Raw genomic sequence first — 19,682 nt, 5'->3', positions numbered from 1 at the left:
CAAAGCTGATCAGTGGGTAAAGAAAGTATTAAGGGTGAGCTATGTTTTACCTTTTATCTTTATCTCCACAAACAAATGTATGGAATTAATGTCAATGTCTGTGGAAGAAGTTTTAATGGGGTTGCATTATGTAAAATCAACTCTTTGAACTTCATATTGTGTTATTTTCTCATCAAAAACATGAATGGTTGCCATGATTCTTTCATGCATGTTTGGCAAAGCCTTGAATCTGTCAAGATGTCGTCATGGTAACCATTCCGTTGTGATGATGTATCTTTCCTGTCAGAAAGAACAGGAGTTTCTTAAAGAGACAGAGGCCAATTTCAAGGAGCTAAATTGCAAAGTCAAATTTTTTCTTCTTGACATTTATGGCATTTTTATAATAAATCAACACAACAAGTTACTTAATTGTGCTAGAAAATGACAGCATTAGCAATAACACTGCTCTCTTAAAATACAATCTTGTAACATGAAGCCACTGTTGAAATCTGTCAGGTTGTGAACACAAAAGACTCGAAATAACATTTAAATTCAGATATTTTAATTTAACAAAAATATTTCCAGTCAGTCAGTCATTTCTAATCCAGTTGGGAGATGATAATGACAGGAATATGAAAACAGTACAGAGCTGGTTCTGGTTTAAAACAGCATACCTTCCTGTGTAAAAAAAAACAAAAAAAAAAACCCAAACAAAGTACAAAAGACATCTTTGTTCTGTTCAGCTCCTGGTTTCGGTGGCTGCAATATTACAGTAAAGATTTACAAAACAACTACAAATCTATAAACAAAACAAATCTGCAGCAGACAAGCCTTTGTTTGGTTAGTTTTAATTAGACTTTTAAACTTAAAACCTCTACAGTGGAGAGTGCTGCTGTGACGTGAGCTCTTCGCTGAAGAGAGAACCCGTCTTCATGGGTGAATGTGTGATTTGGTTTCTGTAACTCTTGTTTCTTCCAAATTTCCCTTCATAATACAATCCAGGTGCATCGGTCACTGTCTGCCAACACTTGCAGAGATGAGCCTGAGCGAGACAAGTTGATCAAGACGTTAGAACATTTTGTAGGAACAATGTTTTTTTGTTTTTTTTCCCCACAGTTACTATTTAAAATTAGGGCGGGGATTCGCACACAAAATTTAATAGATTTTTACTCAAATTTAAAACACGGTTGTCAAGCAAGATGGCGGCTCAGACATCACTCAGAACTATGGAAACCCCAAAGACAGGATTGGTGAGAAAAAAAAAAATCCACATCTTCCAAAAAGCAAAATTTAGATTAATCGATAAAATCGCCCAACATTATTTTTATGTTCATCCCAGTTCATTTGACAAGACTGATGACATGACACAGATGTGTGTGTGTAACACTACGTTCACCTTTGTGCAGAGCTTCGTTGGTCATGCGGTTGATGTAGCGGGAGCTGTTCTCAGGAACCAACCACTTCATCACGGTGTTCACACACGACTTTCTGTAGGAACTCCACACACTCCCACTACCAGGGACAGAGAGGAATGACCCTTACACTCAGCTTTTCAAGAAACAGCCAGATCTGTGTGTGTGTGTGTGTGTGTGCGCTCACCTAGTCTGCCCCCTAACCTCCGTTAAGTCACCCACACCCACAGTGCGACACACACCTGTGTTAAGGTCCCAACTGACCTGTAGGTTGGAATGGTATGTGTTTGGCCTGAAAAACACAAAATAAGAAGAGAGAGAAACGCTGAGCTAAAAAGCTAAAGAGTAGAATTAGGAGGAAGAGGAAGAGAAGGAGTACCTGCAGTGCTCCTCGTCTGAGACAGGGAAGGCCAACAGCAGCAGACCAATGTTGATCATCACAATGTTGGTCTCTGGGCAAACCTGGGGAGCATCAAGCCCTCTTTATGTATTTATCTGACATTTTTCATTTATCATCACGTTAAATAAATTAGACTCTAGAGGATTCCTGCTGTACAGCCCACCAACAAGAGGTACTTTAGAATAGAATAGAAACAGACTTCATTGTCCAGCAAAGGACCGATTTGGGTATAACAGCAGCATCAAGGTATAGAGGTTCACACAAAAACAAAGTTTTCTAAAAGTGTTAGAAACAATATATAAAATCCAGATTAACTATAGTAGCATCTATCCTTTCTTTTATCTTTGCCAAAACTTTATAATGACTGGAAGAGTAAAGAAAACCGAAATAGGGCTAATCGTTAATGTTTTACGTTTTGAGGAAATCATCTAACTTCACAATTTGTCCAAATTTAAGTATCCAGATTTCATATTCAAAATATCAGTTTTGAAAAATTGGTACAGATACACAATGCCTCTCAAAAGTTGAAATAGTTGTGCTGAAATGACAGATCCAACAGCTTTCGGTTTCAGCACTCCGTAATCGTCCCACGTCTTGTAATATTTTTGGCTTCATGTTGACAAAAGCAGCCCTGTGGGAAATTCCTGCCACTTCTTTGGTGTTGCTGCTTGGCTCTTGTTGCCTCCCTGACTGGTTTCTTTACTGTCTTTTTAATATATATATTTTTTAATAATGTGCAGTTTTTGTACTGTTCCTGCTATTAACATCTTTCTTGTCCTATGTTGCATAAACCAGGATCGTAGAATAGAAAGCATGCAATTTGCAAAAATGGTGATTCTGCATAAACAGTATGCTTTGTGATAAGTGAACAAATATATTTCTCTGCAATTGGTTTGTAGCAAAAACAGATTCTATTTCCGTATCTACAGTTTAGTTGGAAAAAAATGCTGATATTTTAACAGCGGTCTGAAGATTTCTGGGAGCCGCTGAATGAAAAGTTTTTGCTTTTTTCCCCTTCCTCTATGGAAGCTTCGACCTACTATTTTCTTGATAATAAAAAAACAAACTCTTGTTTTACCTGCATATTTCCAAATTCTGTAGATATTCCTTACAGGTTTTAACTATGTGACTCGTGACTGGGTGGGTGAGTGGGTGGGTGTGTATTTACCTCTAGTATCACGACGTCATAATCGCTGAAGGAGCAGAACAGAGGAGCCCAGGCAGCGTCGTTCCTGATCACCTCATTGATGAGATACTCGAAATCCAGAGTCAGCTGTTCTACACAAACACTCTGCCACAGAAACACAAAGGCAGCTCGAAACTGGCTAAATGGGAAATTGAATGGTTTGTTCCGTTACTACGACCATATATTCAATTAATGGAGGACAACACACAATGAAAACCCCACAACATTATGACTAACATAGAAGCATGTCAGTATGAGATTGCAAACGTCATGTCAAGCAATTATTTTATCACCAGTTAAGGTCGGGTCTGACGGACGTATTCTCTAACATAACAATGTTACACACACCTGTCCATTATGCGGCCCAGTGACCAGCTGCAGGTTTCTTCCTTTTAGATCGGTAACAGTGAAGGGCAGCTGGACTTTATCGTCCTCATAGCCTGGAAAAACAAACTATTAGTTTACTAAGGAAAGTGTGGAAGGAACCCTGAGACACTGAAACTCTCACCCCCAGATTCTCCTGAACTCTGCTCTGCTGCCCCCTGCTGTTGGAGGCGGTAATGGAGACGAGAGTAGTTGACGTATCCGGGTTCGTTGGGGCTCGGCTGCTGGCTTGAGGACGGCGCTGAGGTTGATGGAAGTGACGATGGAGGAGAGGCGGAAGACGCGGCGAGACGAGGGCTTCCGCATGACGTAGATGCTTGCTGTGAGCTAGTCCGTCTGTCCTCTGCTCTCCTGTCTTTACAATCCTCCTCCGCTCTTGAGGGGCCTGTGTTAATCCCTTTATCCGCCGCTTTTTGCGGTGCCTCCTTGTCGTCACCGTCAGCTGTTCTCCTCTCCCCGGGGCACTCAGTCTCTCTGGCTGCTCCAAACCCTCCCTGGGCTCGCCGGAAAAGGTCGGCTGCAAACTCCCGGGCTCTCATGGCTGCTTGCGATTGGCTGGGCGACGAGGGAACCGGAGGGGTCCTGCAGGGAAAAAGTCGGCTTTCTGGAGATCCCTGGGGTAACGATGAAGAATCAGGTGATGTTGAGGAAAGAGAGGATGAGGTTTGAGTTGACTGGGCAGCTCCCTTCGTGTAAAGGATCTGGGATGATTGGTCTTGTTTTTCTGAAAAGAAAGTGAACACAGATTAGGGAAAAAAACCTGACCTGTGACGTATGTGGACTGAAACACTTAGACTAAAAACCCACCTGTTTGGAGCTGCTTTCGAAACATAATCGATTAAGAATTTAATGATGGCACTGGACTAAATGTAATGTTTCAATTGTTGATTCTACGTTGCATGATTTTGTGTTTTTATTATGTAAAGCACTTTGAAATGCCTTGTTGCTGAAATGTGCTACACAAATAAAATTTTATTGATCGACTTCAGGAAAACAACATGTAAGGCAAATGATGACAATATCTAATCATGATAAAGATTAGGGCTGCAACTAATGATTATTTTAGTAACTGATGATTCTGACGATTAACTGGATTACAAAATGGTCACATTCTGCAGATCTTTCATTTGACCACTTCAGTGTCTCTTACACAATACTGAATACACATCAAAAGATGCAAGAAAACAAATAATTCATTTTGCCAATAAGAAAACATTTTATACAAAAATGCAATAACATATCAAATAATAAATCTGCAGCTAAAAACATTTCTAACAACATGTGAGAAGCTCAGCCCTTTCTGCTTAGCCTAATAAAGATAGAGCACCTCAGTGGTTTTTAGGGGAAATTATATACCTGTACAACACAAACATAGTTTTAAAGTGGATGTGAAGTTAAACACTGCTTTAATTCTTTTTTGCATTGCAATCTGAAAGTGTCGCATGCATCCGTGCTAACTTTTTAGATCGTTGTCGTTGTGTTTTGGCCTCACCAGGGCAGAGCGAGATGCCGCAGGCCACCAGAGAGTAGCTAGTGTTCAACAAGACGACCTGGTCCTTCTTCAGCTGGAAAGCTGGCTGAAACGTGGGAAACGGGTACACCACCTGGTACCTGCTGTTCAGCACATACCCGTGTTCAAGGCACTCACCACTTCCTGCGGGAGACAAACGGATTAATGCGGCTGGGAGAAGGAGGCAAGAGCAGGAGCAAGCTGTGTGTGCGTGGAGGTTCACCTGTTCGTATGGTTGTGGCTGAAGGAAGCGGACAGCACTTTGAGCACGGCTGGGACGGAGGCATGGAGGCAATGGTGATGTAGATATCCCGGTTATTCTCATCACTCATCATCAGGTTCATCAACACAGAACTTGAGCTGCGTGTACTGAGCAGGAAAAACCTCTTAGCTAAACATCGGCACTGACAGAATTTTAGATCAAGTGTGCCAGCAGTATTTTCCTACTTGAAACCAAAGATGACAATTTTGGTGTGGTCGTTTGGCCATTCACACACGGTGAGGTACAGGTCGCTGTAGATTTCCTCCCCTGCAAACAGTCGCACATGATGGACCTAAGGAGAACAACAGGGAAGATGCTCGTACAGAGGTCTGCCAATCAAAACACCTGCAAGGACGATTTGGTTTCCTTCCACTTACCTGTTTGAGTCGACTGTGCAGGTTGAACTCCCACCAGTAGAGGTGGTAGGAGTAAAAAGAGAAATCGTCGTCCTCTCCGCAGTCGCTGGTGTAAGACAGAACGTAGCGGCCGCATCTGGTGAAGCCAAGGAAGATGTGCCTGGAACCAAACAGTAATACTTAACGCCGTTTGAACTGCAACACTTTAGCGACAACGGCTAACAGAAAATTATTTTCGTCATTCTCAATAATCAATGGAAACATCTTCATTGGCATTTTTGCATGCATCTACTGGTTTTTTTGTGTGGCAACTTCTTTCTTATAACGACGCTATAATGCACATTTTTAGAGAACATTTATGGTTTTTCTACAATTATTAGTGTTTATTTGTATACAGGACAGCATGTAGAAATCCAATTTCACGCTTTAGAAAAAGAAAACATTGGTATTAAGGCTAAAAATCTTGCAAGCGCAGTGTTACATTTAATATTGTGATAATCATATCAGTTGTACTAAATCTACTCGTTCAGCACTACTCTCTTTCACAGCTTTCGCTACAATTGTTCCCACACAGTGTGACCTTTAGCCTGGTGAGCGTAGTGATGTGAGTGAGGTACGGCTGTCTGCTGCAGAGAGACTCAGTTCAAAACGTTTGGAATACATGTGCAGTATAGAAGCTGCACACCGACACAGTGATGATGAACTATTTTTAAAACGTAGTGCAGTTTCTGTCATTCCAATTGGTTTTGAAACTCGTTTTATCTGACGGTGTGAAAATATGAAGCATTAGTTACATTTTCATCCAATTATTTGTCAATTAAGGTTGAATGAAAAGAAGATTGTACTGATTAAAAATCTAAAGATTCAAACTATTTTACTTGTCTTTAGTTATATTATATTGTGTCTTTAAGGCCTGAATGTCCCCCAATAAAAGCAGGTTACTATAAACTGAAATAGGCATTTTTCCAAATGAGATTCTAACAGTGTGATAACCTTCTGGAAATATATCGCAGCAGCACTATACTTACAATAAAATATATGAAAATGTATAAGAATGTCAAACTGCTTTGATTTAAAACAGAAAAACAAACAAATATTAAATAAAGCAGCAATAACAGAAGTTATATCAGTAACATTTGTTCATTATGTTGATTTGAAACTTAAACTTGATTAGGATTAGTTTGAAACAGTTTAGTGATCAGAATAATATCCTTTCCTGTCTTTTTTTAGTTTTTGTAGAGTTTAACATGACAAGATGATATTATTCTGGCTGCTCAGTCAGAGTGATGGATAGCACATCTTCAGTTTCAACACAATAGCTGCCAATGTTTTTCAAACTGGAAACATTTCCCAACCAATTTTTCTCCCTTCTACTGGAAAAAATGTTTTTTCTGCTCCCTGCAGCTGGAGAAATCTCCAATGACTCCTGCATTTATTCTGTTACAGAAATATCTAAACACTTATCTGTTGTTTAGCTGGAAGTCCACTGGGTAATGTGGCTAAGTGATTATTTGCGAGTAGAGGAGATTTTTTTTTAAAATATGAAGCAACACAGACCCCGCTCTGAGAAACTCCTCGCTGACAATGTTCTTCAATGGGACACAAACTCTAGGCGGCAGCTTCCTAAACAGGCGCTGAGAAAACTGTCCTGACAGCTGTGGAACAAAAAATAAATAAATGGTAGCAACAAAACAGTGACAGGGCGGTTTTCTACAGTTGAATCCTGATAAATTTAATTATTCATTTCAACAATTATTTCAAAAAGTTAAATATAAATATTATAACCTCTGTTTGCACAATTATAAGGCAACTTAGAAATTTTCCCACTCAATTTTAAGAGTATTTTCTGACTTCAAGCTGCATAAACTTGAATACTTGTTGAATTTAAACATATTAGGAGTAGGTTTGCAGAGTTCAGAGAAAGCGAGGCTTCAGGAGATCAACACTATCAAGTTGTGATTATTAGTCAGCCTATATCTCAGTGGTAAAAAGGGCCAGAAAAGAATTAACAGATAAAACGTACAAAAGAAAAATGTCTTTATACAGAACTCTTGAAATTAGCCAGATTTTGGGGTGTGATCAGAGAACCCATTTAATTAGGAAGGTGAAGCTACTCATTCTCCTTCAATGTTTTTCATATTTTATGAAAGTCATGGACGAACTCTTAAATATTCAGGTCTGAAGTTTATTAGCATTTTGGATTGACGGAGTACTGTAGTTACACAACAATAAAATAAATCGTTAAAAACAACTGGCCTGATAATTGAGTTCAATTTATTTAAAAGGTTTAATGAGATGACATAAGTAGACAAGCAGTATCAGACATTGACGAATTATAGCAAGAAAAAGATAATTCGTTTATCTTGTTACGGACCTATTGTCATCGGTCAACTTCATTCTAAAAAAAAGTCTGCGCTCATTAGGAAGTGCAACCGAACACAAAATTTTGGGAAAACGTTAAAATACCAGAAAACGGCAACGGTTTACTGTTTGTAGCATTAGCTTAATTAGCCACCTGACACTAGCCAGTTGTTTCTTGGTTAGCTGCTGAGCTAGTTAGCAACTGGCTAATAGCCTCGTCGGTTGCAAAAACGGGGAGGTCTCAACTAGTTTGTCTACGTCTCTTGACAAGATTACTATTTTTAGGTCAGTGTTATATATACTCGCCTTGCCACGTACTAGAAGCTTTACGACATGGTCTTTATGTTTTCTTTGTGGTTTCTGTTTGCTATCGTCCTTTTCAGATTTCGAGCTGGGCGCCATATCCTACTGAGCCGTTGTTCCCAGTTGAAGCAGGGTGTATCCTGATTGGTTCTTGCAATACAATACTGAACTCCTATTGGTTGGTGGACATTTCAATCAAAACCTCAAAGGGTTAAGCGAAACCAGGTTACGCCCCTGCAGTAGTCTACACACTGGGATATTTAAATGTGCCTTGGTTAATATTTCTCCATGAGAAACAATATGAAATCACTAAGTGGATAAGAATTGAGCCACACCAACACAGCGGTATCATATTAATGTTTTATTGAAGTCTTTAAAAACAAACCGTAAAAAAAAGAAGTAAAAATAGGACAGAACCTAATGGAAGAAATGTTTCAAAAGTAAAGCTGACAATGAAAAGGAGGGCAGTCAAGCACACAAATATACATGCACACACAACCAGCCTACAGTTAGTAGGACAATTAGTGACCAATTGCTGCCAAACCGCATTCAGTTTCTGTAGCATTCAGTAGCATTACAGGTATTACAAACACTCAATACCCTCTTGAAAAAAAGAAAGAATACAATTAAAAAATCATCACAGCAGGAAGATTAACACCTGCAAATTACACACTAGGAATGTTGGGGGAAAAAGTACCTAGGTCAAAACAACTTTGCAATTATCTTTCATACAAAGATAATTAGTGAATATATTCAAAATACTGCTAGACAGCTTTTTGTACCCTCTGAAAACTGAAGGGAAATACTAAATGTGAATCAGTATTGAGATGCTGTTGTGATAGCTTGCAAGCAAAATTGCTCATTCACATTTTCATAAAAATAAAAAAAAGAAACCTTTACTTGAATAATGAGGTGAGGCAGTCATGTAAAGGGGAAAACCGAACAGGAAAGGTATTTAGTGCTTTGTTCAATTTATGGGCGCAATGTGTTCCCCTTTATAAATCCATAAAAAAACTATGTCACATGGATAACATTATGAGGGATAAGCAGACCTTGGCCTTGTCTTATTAAAGCCAAATAAAGGAAAAGTAAACGCATCCTGAGATCCAATACAGCCGTCCAACAGATCAACCATGGGTTTACTGGGGCTGAATAGAGAAAACAGACACAAGATGATTATTTTTGTGTGCTAAGGTCCTCTCATAGAGTAAATAAATTGGCAGCCTCAACAGAGAGTACGAGATATTAGGTTGTGAACATGTTCCAAAAAAAATGTCTCATCAGAAGCAACAAGGTGCATTACCTGCTGTCCCGGCTGTGGACCACCTGCCTGTCCGGGAGCTTGTCCTGCCTGTCCATAGTAGGCAGCCTGCTGTCTGTAGTACTCAGCCCAGGCTGCACTGTAGTCCTGCTGTCCACCAGCGTCAGCGCCACCTGGTGCTGCAGCTGCAGCGGCTGGTGCTGAGCCTGGAGTGGCTGCTGCTCCTCCACCTGGTTGAGCTGGAAAAATATATATAATCCATCAGTAAGTCATAAAATCGATTAGAGATGCACCAGTTATTTTATTAAAGGCATCCAGATTGAAGACTGTCATTCTATAGACAGTTTACTGTGTGATGCTAATCAGATGAGGCGGTTTTGTTTAATATTTGAGTTTTTGAACTCAAATAACATTTCCCTGTTCCACAGTGTTATGTCCTGAGTCATTCTTAATTCTGTGGGCTTTAGACTGCGTAACAAGTTTTTGCGACGTCCATGCAGCACATGCTGTTGTCGTGCCTTCAACCTTTTGTCTGCCCGTTTAGACCTTTTGATTCTAGCCATTCTAACTAGATCGTCATTTTCTGTGCTTTGTCTGCAATTGTATGTTTTAATGAAAGTTAGAAAGCGTTAAAAAAAAAGTAATTTGTTATAGGACTTGAATGTCTAGACTAGACACTAGACAAAAGTGTCCAGAGTAGACAAAACTAGAGATGCACGGTCTTCCTGGTTAATATTGATCTCGTTTTCTTTGAGGTCTCGTCAGCATATTCTGACAAGGCAATAATGGATAAGAAAAAAATATGCACTGCAAGTAGTTTGATAGAGATAAAGAGATAATTCCCTACTAGGGATGTAAGTTATTGATTAATTAGTTAATTTTAAGTAGATTGATCTAATGGATCGACTAAGCGGCCATTTTTAAAAAATCTTCAGTTTTCTCTGGTATCAAGAGTTATGACCGTCTTTCCATAACATCGAGGAATATTTTTTTTGTGATATGCTGAATTTAAAAAAAATTTATTAAAATTTTGCATTATTTTGAGTCAGCGCAACTGTATCCAATTAATTGCCGTTTTTTCACATTATTAAACGTATATTTATAAAACATAGCAAAATAGAAACCTCTTAAGTTGGTCTTTAGAAAAATAAAACACTGTTGTAAAACACTGTTGTGTGTTTTGTCTTTTGTAAACACTGTTACTGTCACTGTCTTTTGTAAAAGAACCACAACAAAAGAATTTTGCATCCAAATCCAGACTCTGAATGGCCCTGCCACCTTTATTCCTGATCAATTGACTCTGCTTATGGAGGTCCGGCGGTGCCCTCTGCTGGATGGCGACAAAACTACAACACTGAAATAAAGTCTAAGTGGACTATTATTAGATTGTTACTACTTTAAATAAAAAAAAAAACATTAGTTGACAATTAATCATCAGTTGATTATTTGTTTCTATTCCTAATCACCATTGTGATTTTTTTATTAACACACCAATCCCCTGAAAAAAAATTATCAACATAAATTCAGTATTTGCTCCCGCTGTTCACCAATACGAACCATTCAGGAGAAATTTAGGGGATTAAAATCTCTAGCAGATCGACTGGTGCAGCCTGAGTTACTAAACTGCATTTCAGAGTTTAGTCAGATTTTGTTTCATCACATCCAACTTACTCATGCCCATCTTCTTATAATATTCCTCCCAGGCTTTCGTATAGTCAGGCTGGCCCCCACAAGTCTGAGCTCCTTGGCCCTGGTCCCCTGCTCCTGCAGGGGCACCTGGTGCCTGGGGGGCCATGGCGGCCCCTGGCTGCTGCCCATAATATTGAGCATAGTATGCTGCCCATGCTGCGTTTGGATCTGCAGCTGCTTTGTCTAAAGAGAATAAAATAAAATAAAAAAACACCAATAAAATAAATCATGCTTCAAAACCACAGAAAAAGAGAATTTGGCCAATTGGAGACACTTACTGGGGTCATGTGAATTTGGAGCTTGCCACTGTTGGTAAGGATTTCCCCAACCTTGAGAACAATACTGGGGACCCCCAGGAGCTCCACTACAAAGTTATACACAACACCTTAAACACTTCAATCCAGTCTAAATGTAAATAAACCAACAACTGCAGCGTGTTGCACTTACTGCGGCGCTCCACCAGGAGGCCCTGCATTATAGGGATTTGGGTTATAGGGGCCCATTGGCCCACCTGGACCTCCAGAACCGGGACCACCCCCTACTGGACACAAAGGACCCTGGAAAAACCAGATCAAACCATTCAAGGATTGGTCAAGAAGTTACACGACCAATAAGTAGCCAACCTAAAATTTACCTCAATCTTTTCTTCTATGAGCTGCTTGGCGTGGTCAATCTCCTGAGGGGAGCCTCTGATGATAAACAGTTTGTAGTTTGGGTCGCCATTTGGCGGCATTTGGCGGGAAATCTCCACAAACGCCCCGGTTTGCTGGTTGATGGACTTGATGTTCTCTCCTCCTCTGCCAATGACGAGCCCACATTTGTGCGCGGGAATAGAGAAGGTCACCTCTCCTCCTGAAGGACCCCAGTTGCCCTGACCTCCACCACGACTTCGGCCTCCCGACGACATACCGGGACCTGGAGGGCCCTATTGCAGAAACACCATACTCCAGTCAGCAACATGCCATTTGTTCCCTCCCTCAGAAGCGTGGGAACAAACATCTGAAATCCAGAGCTTCCCTCTCACTCACCCCCTGCCCGCCTTCATCTCGGGCACGGATGCTCTGCAGCAGCTCAGTGATAATGGAAGCAGCGTGCTGACACTGGTCCGGAGGGCCCATGATGTGTGCAATCTTATCAGGGCCTGTACCGTCATCTGTAATTTATACGGTATTAATAAACAACTCTAAAGACCAGAGTTGGAGCAGGGAGAACGTCAGTGTTCCAGTCCAAGTGCTGGATCTATACCATAAAAGTAGTATCTTCATCACCGCATGCAAGATTTGACCCTGGATGTAAAGACCTGGTTGTCATGACAGCCTGCTGCACAGCCTATACAGTTTTGTAGAATTTAAACCATAATGTTTTATCTCACTCAAAGCGCCACAATACTTTAGGCCCTTTATGAAAAGACTTGGTTTTATTAATGTGTTCTAGTATTTCAGACAGAGACCAATGTAGAGATGACTGGAGATTATGGCTTATTTTTGTGAGTTCATAAAATTACACAACAATTAAACTACTTAAAAACAGCCAAAGTTGTTGTTTAGAGAGTTTTTTAGTAAGACTGTGCTGACATTTGATAGTAAATAAAGGAACAAACATTTTAAGTTTCTTTGGATTTGTTTTAATATGGACAATTAAGTGTACAAGTTGTACTTGTAAGAAGCCGTGCCTGGGAGGGAAAGCCCTCCTGATCCTTAAGATCAACAATGTAAGGCAATTCACTTTTAAAAACAACAACAAAAACCCTCATTGTTGTACAGTCATACCCAGCTTGTAACCTTAGATGGTCAAAATGAGAATCTAATGACTTATTTCAGTATTTTTCCCCCCAAATAAACCAGGATAAAATAAAAAGGTATGCAACATGCTACATGTTAAAATAATTTTTTTATGTTAAAATATCGTAAATCGACAGCAGCTATTTTTGCCAATTTTTCATGTTTGGAATAACCATCAGTGATGATGTAATCCATTATATCTAGTTAAACTTGACATTACCATTAAAAGATATGCTAAAGAATATTGTCTTATTTTACGACCAAATGTTTCCTTCAGAGTAAATTATGTTTAAGTTGTAACTAGAGGTTTACCCACTGCTATTAAACCTAACTGAATCAAGCATTTTAAGAACCTTTCCAATCCTAATTTTGTGAATTATAGTTTACAAAATAGACCAAAACTAGGAAAAACCAAACTAGGATCAAGTCCTAAGAAAGCAAAATAAATCTATGATTCAGTTTTGTGTACTGAAAAAAAATCAGTTCTCATCACCAAAAACACTAACAGCATCTGGCCTATGTGTGGTTTACCTGGTTTAAACTGGATCTTCACACCAGCATCGCTCTGGATTTTTTTTATCATCTCCCCACTGCGACCGATCACAACTCCTACAGACTGTCGCGGTACAGCTATCTGTAGGATTACAAGACATCAGATCACAACTCTGAAATTCTGAAAAATACTCATCTACAAGTGACTGTGTGGTAAAAATTTTACTAGGAATCACTTACATCAATGCCGCCCCCTCCCATCCTTGAGCCGTATTCATTCCTTTCTCCAAACCCAGCGTGATCCCGTTCTCGTAGAATCTCATTCACCATCTCCTTTGCTTGCTGCAGCAGGAACACGTAGAGAAAGAGAGAAGAGGCGGTAAGAAACGAAAGCGGACATGTCTTAAAACAAACCCGTGTTGTCTGCGTCCAGTCGGTACCTGCACTTTGTAAGGGTCTCCGATGATGCGCAGGGGTTTGTCTATGTTTGGTGGCTGTGATCCGTCCTGAACAAGAATCATTTTAACTCCAGCTCGCTCCTAGAAATTCATGACAGGAACATGAGGCACCGATTATTTAAAAAAAAAACCCCAAAAAAACCCGGCACTTTGGAGCATTTGATTCTATAAATATTTCTCCAAAGCAGAGCACCGACGTCTCACCTGGAGCTGTTTGATCGTCTCTCCTCCTTTACCAATAATTAGGCCGGCCTTTCCTGCAGGAATGATGATCTCTTGCATGGAGCCGGACTGACCGTTACTTGAATCATGACCTCTGGACACAATGTCCTCTAGAAAAGCCCTGGCCCTCCTGGGAGAAAATGTAAATTGTGGAAAAACACATTTTTGGGGGTTGCAAAAGCCCGAGCGATAAAATCTTAAAATCAAATTTCATCCTATGGTCGTATTTTTGCATTTTGTATTTCTGATCCGAGACTAAAATTGAAAATGTGGAAAAACAAGATCTTTTTGGATCCAATTCAAAAACAATTAAAAATACAATAACTTAGACATTGCTCAGTTGACTTCAGAGGTCACACAGCATTATGCTGTTCATCAGAAGTTGAGTTTATCATCGGAAAGTGTTGAATACATACAGCTTCTGTAAAATCACCAACTACAATTTTCCAAAAACGCTGCATACATTTGGGATCTTATTGATCTACATGGAAGTGTACATGAATAAGATCCCAACGTCTCCTACAGCGCCATGCCTGAAATATTTATCTTGTGTTTACATCCGTCGCCTCCATGATTGTTAATGGCTTACCCTGTGAACAGACTTATTCACAAGTAATTTGAATTGCATTTCTTATTTAACTGAAATACCGCAATTTCCGAAATTGTGTTTGTTCAACATTACCAGAATATCGACAAAAGTTTTGCATACATTCGTAATGGAAATGCAGCTACAGTCATCAAAGCTGTCAGAAAGTAAACAAGTTTCTAATGGTAACAGGAAGGCTATTTTGTAGTGGGTTTACCAACCCTAAAATGAATAAGTTTAAATTTTTTTTTAAAAAGCTAACCGAATTCTTTAAAAAAAAAACAAAAAAACAATTAGGTTACCAAACTTACTGTACTGCCTCTGGTGATCCAGTCAGGGAAATGCTTCTTTCTGGAAGACCGACGCTGTCTGCAAATAAACAAGACAAAATGTCGGTTACATTTAAAACGTATCATATCGGTGGTGCAAAATAAAGAGATTCACACAACTCACCATGCGCAATCTGGACCTTGCAGCCAGAGTCGTGCTGTATTTTGTTGATCTGTTCCCCTCCCCGTCCAATGACTGATGGGAACGAAAGAAAAAAAAACGTTTTGAATTTAATTTGAACAAATGCAACATGAAGCCCTATTCCGCGTTGTTGAAGTGAAATATATGGGCTTGTACTCACTGAGGCCAACCATGCTGTCAGGAACCTTGTACTCTTCTGTAATAGTGGAGGACCTGACACTGGAGATACAGGAGAGGGAAACAATCAGTTTAACACAACCACTAAGGCTGAAGTGTTCGTGTAAAAAACAAAGGCAGAGGGAAAAAACCCACCTTTGTTGGGACAGAGCAGCTAACTGAGCTCCAATAGCTGTGAGGGAGGGAAAAGTGAAGAACGCAATTAATTGGAGAATAAGTAAAGCAAAAGCTTTTCAGAAATCCACAGAGTGTTTTTAACATACACATTGCTGAATCTCTTTCACTCTGTGATGCTAACTTCTTAGCATCGGGCTCATCTGAAATAAATAAATAAATAGTTGGGCATTTCTACTAAGCGAATGTTGATCAAGTGCCTATTTGATTTTGATTTCCCACCTCCTTCTTCAAGGGATCGTTTCTGTGCAGAGAACGGATAACTTTCAGCTCCTCCGTTGTTTGTCACTTGGGGCACAGTCTCTCCACCGATTTTAGCTGCGATCTAGAGAGCAGAGGGTGAAGAAAAGGACAAACTGATTGCTAAGTCAGAAAGACCAGTTAATATTTAGGACTGGTAGTGGGTCAGTTACTGGTACTATCACTAGACTCAAGATTAGTCAAATTTTCCATCATCCTGTACCTCCTGCTTAAAGTACTTTCACCGAAATGCCAGAGATGAGTTTTCTGCGGCTCTATAAGGAGTAGGGCTATATAGTAGGGATTTATCAATTATTGAACTAACCCTCAACTAATTTAGTAATCAATTAATTAACTGGAGTATTCAGATTCAAAAGGCCTTTTACTGAGAAAATACATATGTTCAGAACAGTAACAGAGCCAAAACTGTACAAAAAAATAAATACATTTTGTACTTAAGATAAAAACATAAATGTTTGTAGATATGGTTTAGTCAAGACCTTTATAGTTTTATCTTCACCTGGTTCTATAAGAAGAACCAGGTTAACCACCATAGCATTTGCTAAAGGAATGCTATGGTGTTGTATTTTAGGCAATAAAATGTTTTCTTAATTTAAAAAGGAATTGAATTAATTGCATCTTATAATACACTTCTAATATTCCATAAAATTGCTTAAATTGTTGAATGAAAAATCTGTAGAATGTGCCATTTTCTTTATCCGACTGGTTGTCAGAAAAGTCTATAGAATAACTGATTGCCAAAAGAGTCATTAGTTGCAGCCCTGATAGAGAGAAAATCTAATCCTCTCACAAATGCTGCTGAGCACAGCCACTCAGCTGGCTGAAAAGTCTTCAGCTGCCACCATCATGTTTTTGTTCCAAACACAGTTTTTACAACTAAGGTCCTGTTTAGTTTTAACCAAAATCGTAATTTCTAAAAGGTTCCATGAAATTTTAGCGAGGCTGAGACGTTTTCACTGGACTTATTCTGTTCAGCAACCCAACTTCTCAGTAGGGTTGAAGCATACAGAACACAAACGGTATGTAAAAAAGACAACAGCTGCAGCTCATTTAATATTTTTTGTTTCTTTGCAGCCTCCATCTCTCTGCGCTTGAGAGAAAATTATTTGCATGTTGCAGACTTCAATATTAACTTATTAAACTGCTTGTGTTCTTTAAAGACCCGGTCCGACCAAAAGTAGACGAAATTTTCAGAAACCATGGCAACATGCCTCTGGTTGATCATCAAAGAACATACAAACAAGCAATGTGCAATATTAAATAAATCATCAGAAACACAAAACTAAAGCTGTACAATATAATGCGAATACATCGTCAGCGTAGTAGTGTGTGAAATATTCATATTTCATTTAAGCTGTTTCTTGGTATTGGTGCCAAGCGTGAAATTTTAAAACATGTTCAGAAATTTTAGCTGTGGATTTTTTGTAAGTGTGTAAGTGTCCTCTGACTAAAACCTCAAACTATTGCTTTCACTAAAGGGAGAAGATGAGCAAATACAAGAAAAAAAAATATCTAACTAGAACAGATATCCTTTATTTCATTCCCCCCAGATTCACTGCCACTGATTACATGTGTGACATTAAAACTGAAAAGACTTATTTCTTAAGATATTTATTGTTTTTGTCCCTTCAATAACATTAAATAACAGAGATTCAGGAGTTTTTTGAGGAGGAGGAAAAGGACGTCCCAGGGCTCTCAGATGGTTGAATTCCGTGAAAGAGGAGTACGGAGCCCCGTGCAGGAAGAAAAACGGCGAGTGACTGAGGGTCATTGCGCGTAACGGAAAGCCTGTAAATTCTAGACACTAACAGGTACCATAGAATTGCACAAAAATCCGTGAGGGACGGCGGAGTCCCAGCTCGAAATTTCGTGAAACAGGTGTTTGGAGCCATGTGCCAGAAGCCCATTAAAATGCTGTCTACATCGTTTTAAACTGTGTGATTGTGAGCGTGAGTGGGAATAAAAATACCAATAGGTATTTTGTTCCATATAACACAGTAGGAGTGCAACAGGTAAATCTTTTATGGATGCAAACTCGACTAAAAACCCACCTGTTTAGGATTATATTTGAAACGTAATCAATTACAATTTTTTTGATGGAACCTGACTTAATGTTGTGTTTTGATTGTTGATTCTATGTTGCCTTGTGTTTGATATGATGTAAAGCACTTTGAAACTCCTTGCTGCTGAAATGTGCCATACAAATAAAATTTGATTGATTGAATTTGATTGAGGTGACTTCACTAATGAATGAACCAAGTAAACTTTTCACCGAGATCTTAGGCAAACAAAACAAAAACGGGTGCAGATTTTTTAAATACCTAAAGCTGTATTTCATAAAATGCTTTAAGAAAATGCACATTTTATTAACAGTTTTATAAATGTTAAACAGTTCAGTCATTTTGTGCTCTGCACTTGCTTGACGTACTGTTTGGTTGACCGTTTGCCTTCCTGTTGGTCATCAACGTGAGTCAGTGATTCCGTTTTACATAAACTTGATTATACGTTGCTGGGATTTCTGAATGCTCATTTATTACGGCCAGAACCTCAGGTGTGGAAAACGGGTGACTTCACCGCGGACGTGTCCGTTTCTGAGGACCGCTGGAAAATCGGGGACCTTTATTCAAGCCACACGCTTCTTTTGTTTGTATTCAAATAATTTTTCTGTTTGTAAAATATGTAAAAAAGAAAAAAGACACTACAGATGTTCAGCAGCGTCTTTAAAGTATAAATACAAAATGAGTGAAAGATCGGATAAATTATATTTTTTCTAACCCAAGTTAAGAAATACCTTGGGTTAGATGGGTGCTTACTTATAATAATTAACAGACAAATCAACTGTGAAATAACGTTTTCCAAGTCTGTTTCAGGTTCTTGTACTCAGACACGTTTTCCACATGTGTCTCCTCATTGATTGACAAATACAATGTAAACAAGACGTTTTCGGTCGTTACACGGATTATTTCAAATGATCTGTAGCCAAACTGCGAGATAGAGCTTAAATATAACAGCCGATAGTAAAGTAACATTTTAGATTAGGTTTCATGTGGGATGCTAACAGACCTCTATGATCAGCTTAAACATCCACTAGGTAACCGAGCTAACTTAGCTTGTTTTTACTTTAATTCATCAATAAAAACAGATACCAAAATATTCGTATGTGTAAATTAAATGTTTACATTTTCATTCCATAGTGTATTTTTTTTTTTAAACGACGAATTAAGTAGAATTAAAGACAGAAAATCAATGAATGGCAGTGAGACGCTAACGTCAGCTATGCTAGCAGCTAGCTAGCTTCCTCCGTTTCAGACTGACCTGTCTGGCTCGTTGAACGGCGTCTGCAAAGGCGTCTTTTTTCACCCCAGTGCCAACACCGTTAGAGGAGACTCCGCCGTAATCCGACATGCTGCCCTAAAGGAGCAAACAGCTGCAGAACAGGCGAGGCTTTGTCCCGGGTCGAAGCTGCTGAGGAGCGGGAAGGCTACCAGGAGCGGACTCGGGGGCAGAAACGCGAGCCGCGCAGCACGCCGGTAGAAACTTCTCAAGATTACCAATCACAGTGCTTCCTGCTGCACAGGGTTTTCTTCCGAAGTCTTTCAACTGGTTTACCAATTCAGCTACAACTATCGCCACCTTCTGGCTGGACAATTAACCCCTTTTTAGGCATTAATTACTGTATGGCATCCTCTCTGAGAACGAAGCCCCGCCGCGCAGACCTTCATCATAACCTACCAGGTCGGCCTTTTCTTTTTTGTTCCGTCTCCCAAAGACGGAGAAATGTTGCCTGATTCTATAAATCATTTGCAACATCCTACATGCAGATGGTAGAGTAAGTATTGTGATGTATAATGAGAGCATGAATCCATCCTGGCTTGTATCAGTGTTCCAGACCTGAACATTCAGAGACGCATAAAGACAGTTACAAAGTCGGTCTTCTATCACCTGAAGAACGTTTGT

General features: G+C 39.4%; 2 protein-coding genes across 3 annotated transcripts; both read right to left on the bottom strand.

Annotated features, from left to right (window-relative positions):
* Positions 1–524: 524 nt before the first annotated feature.
* dcaf15 (DDB1 and CUL4 associated factor 15) lies at positions 525–8,270 on the bottom strand. Of its 2 annotated transcripts, none has more exons than XM_023334598.1 (13): positions 8,157–8,270; positions 7,047–7,144; positions 5,511–5,649; positions 5,319–5,425; positions 5,095–5,240; positions 4,854–5,015; positions 3,486–4,085; positions 3,326–3,417; positions 2,960–3,082; positions 1,771–1,853; positions 1,579–1,683; positions 1,376–1,491; positions 525–1,021 (listed from the first exon to the last, which is right to left on the bottom strand). In XM_023334598.1, the coding sequence occupies exons 1-13, from the start codon at positions 8,250–8,252 to the stop codon at positions 966–968; spliced, it is 1,923 nt and encodes a 640-aa protein (XP_023190366.1). In that variant the 5' UTR covers positions 8,253–8,270; the 3' UTR covers positions 525–965. The 2 variants fall into 2 exon arrangements, with proteins under 2 accessions (XP_023190366.1, XP_023190367.1); XM_023334599.1 differs by having other exon boundaries at positions 8,169–8,270.
* Positions 8,271–8,506: 236 nt separating this feature from the next.
* On the bottom strand, positions 8,507–19,309 carry khsrp (KH-type splicing regulatory protein). The gene is made up of 18 exons (XM_023333058.1): positions 19,041–19,309; positions 15,687–15,789; positions 15,554–15,607; positions 15,426–15,462; positions 15,274–15,332; positions 15,096–15,167; positions 14,954–15,011; positions 14,039–14,186; positions 13,817–13,915; positions 13,617–13,718; positions 13,416–13,518; positions 12,132–12,256; positions 11,738–12,028; positions 11,551–11,660; positions 11,382–11,467; positions 11,086–11,286; positions 9,457–9,653; positions 8,507–9,301 (listed from the first exon to the last, which is right to left on the bottom strand). Exons 1-18 carry the CDS (start codon positions 19,128–19,130, stop codon positions 9,293–9,295), a joined length of 1,944 nt encoding a protein of 647 aa, XP_023188826.1. The 5' UTR covers positions 19,131–19,309; the 3' UTR covers positions 8,507–9,292.
* Between the last annotated feature and the right edge of the window lie 373 nt (positions 19,310–19,682).

This window comes from Xiphophorus maculatus, chromosome 5 (genome assembly GCF_002775205.1).
Source record: "Xiphophorus maculatus strain JP 163 A chromosome 5, X_maculatus-5.0-male, whole genome shotgun sequence".
Taxonomy (NCBI): Eukaryota; Metazoa; Chordata; class Actinopteri; order Cyprinodontiformes; family Poeciliidae; genus Xiphophorus; species Xiphophorus maculatus.
The sequence above is the reverse complement of the archived record's forward strand: the minus strand, read 5'-3'. Positions and strand labels throughout refer to the sequence as shown.

Coding starts and splice junctions, on each gene's coding strand:
- dcaf15 (XM_023334598.1), bottom strand. CDS start 8,252: ATGGCGCCCAGCTCGAAATCTGAAAAGGACGATAGCAAACAGAAACCA. Junction 7,145..8,156: donor AGCTTCTAGTACGTGGCAAG/GCGAGTATATAT, acceptor TTTGTTCCACAG/CTGTCAGGACAGTTTTCTCA. Junction 3,083..3,325: donor CTGGGCCGCATAATGGACAG/GTGTGTGTAACA, acceptor TTTCTGTGGCAG/AGTGTTTGTGTAGAACAGCT.
- khsrp (XM_023333058.1), bottom strand. CDS start 19,130: ATGTCGGATTACGGCGGAGTCTCCTCTAACGGTGTTGGCACTGGGGTG. Junction 15,790..19,040: donor CCGTTCAACGAGCCAGACAG/GTCAGTCTGAAA, acceptor TCTGCTCTCTAG/ATCGCAGCTAAAATCGGTGG. Junction 13,916..14,038: donor AGACGATCAAACAGCTCCAG/GTGAGACGTCGG, acceptor ATGAATTTCTAG/GAGCGAGCTGGAGTTAAAAT.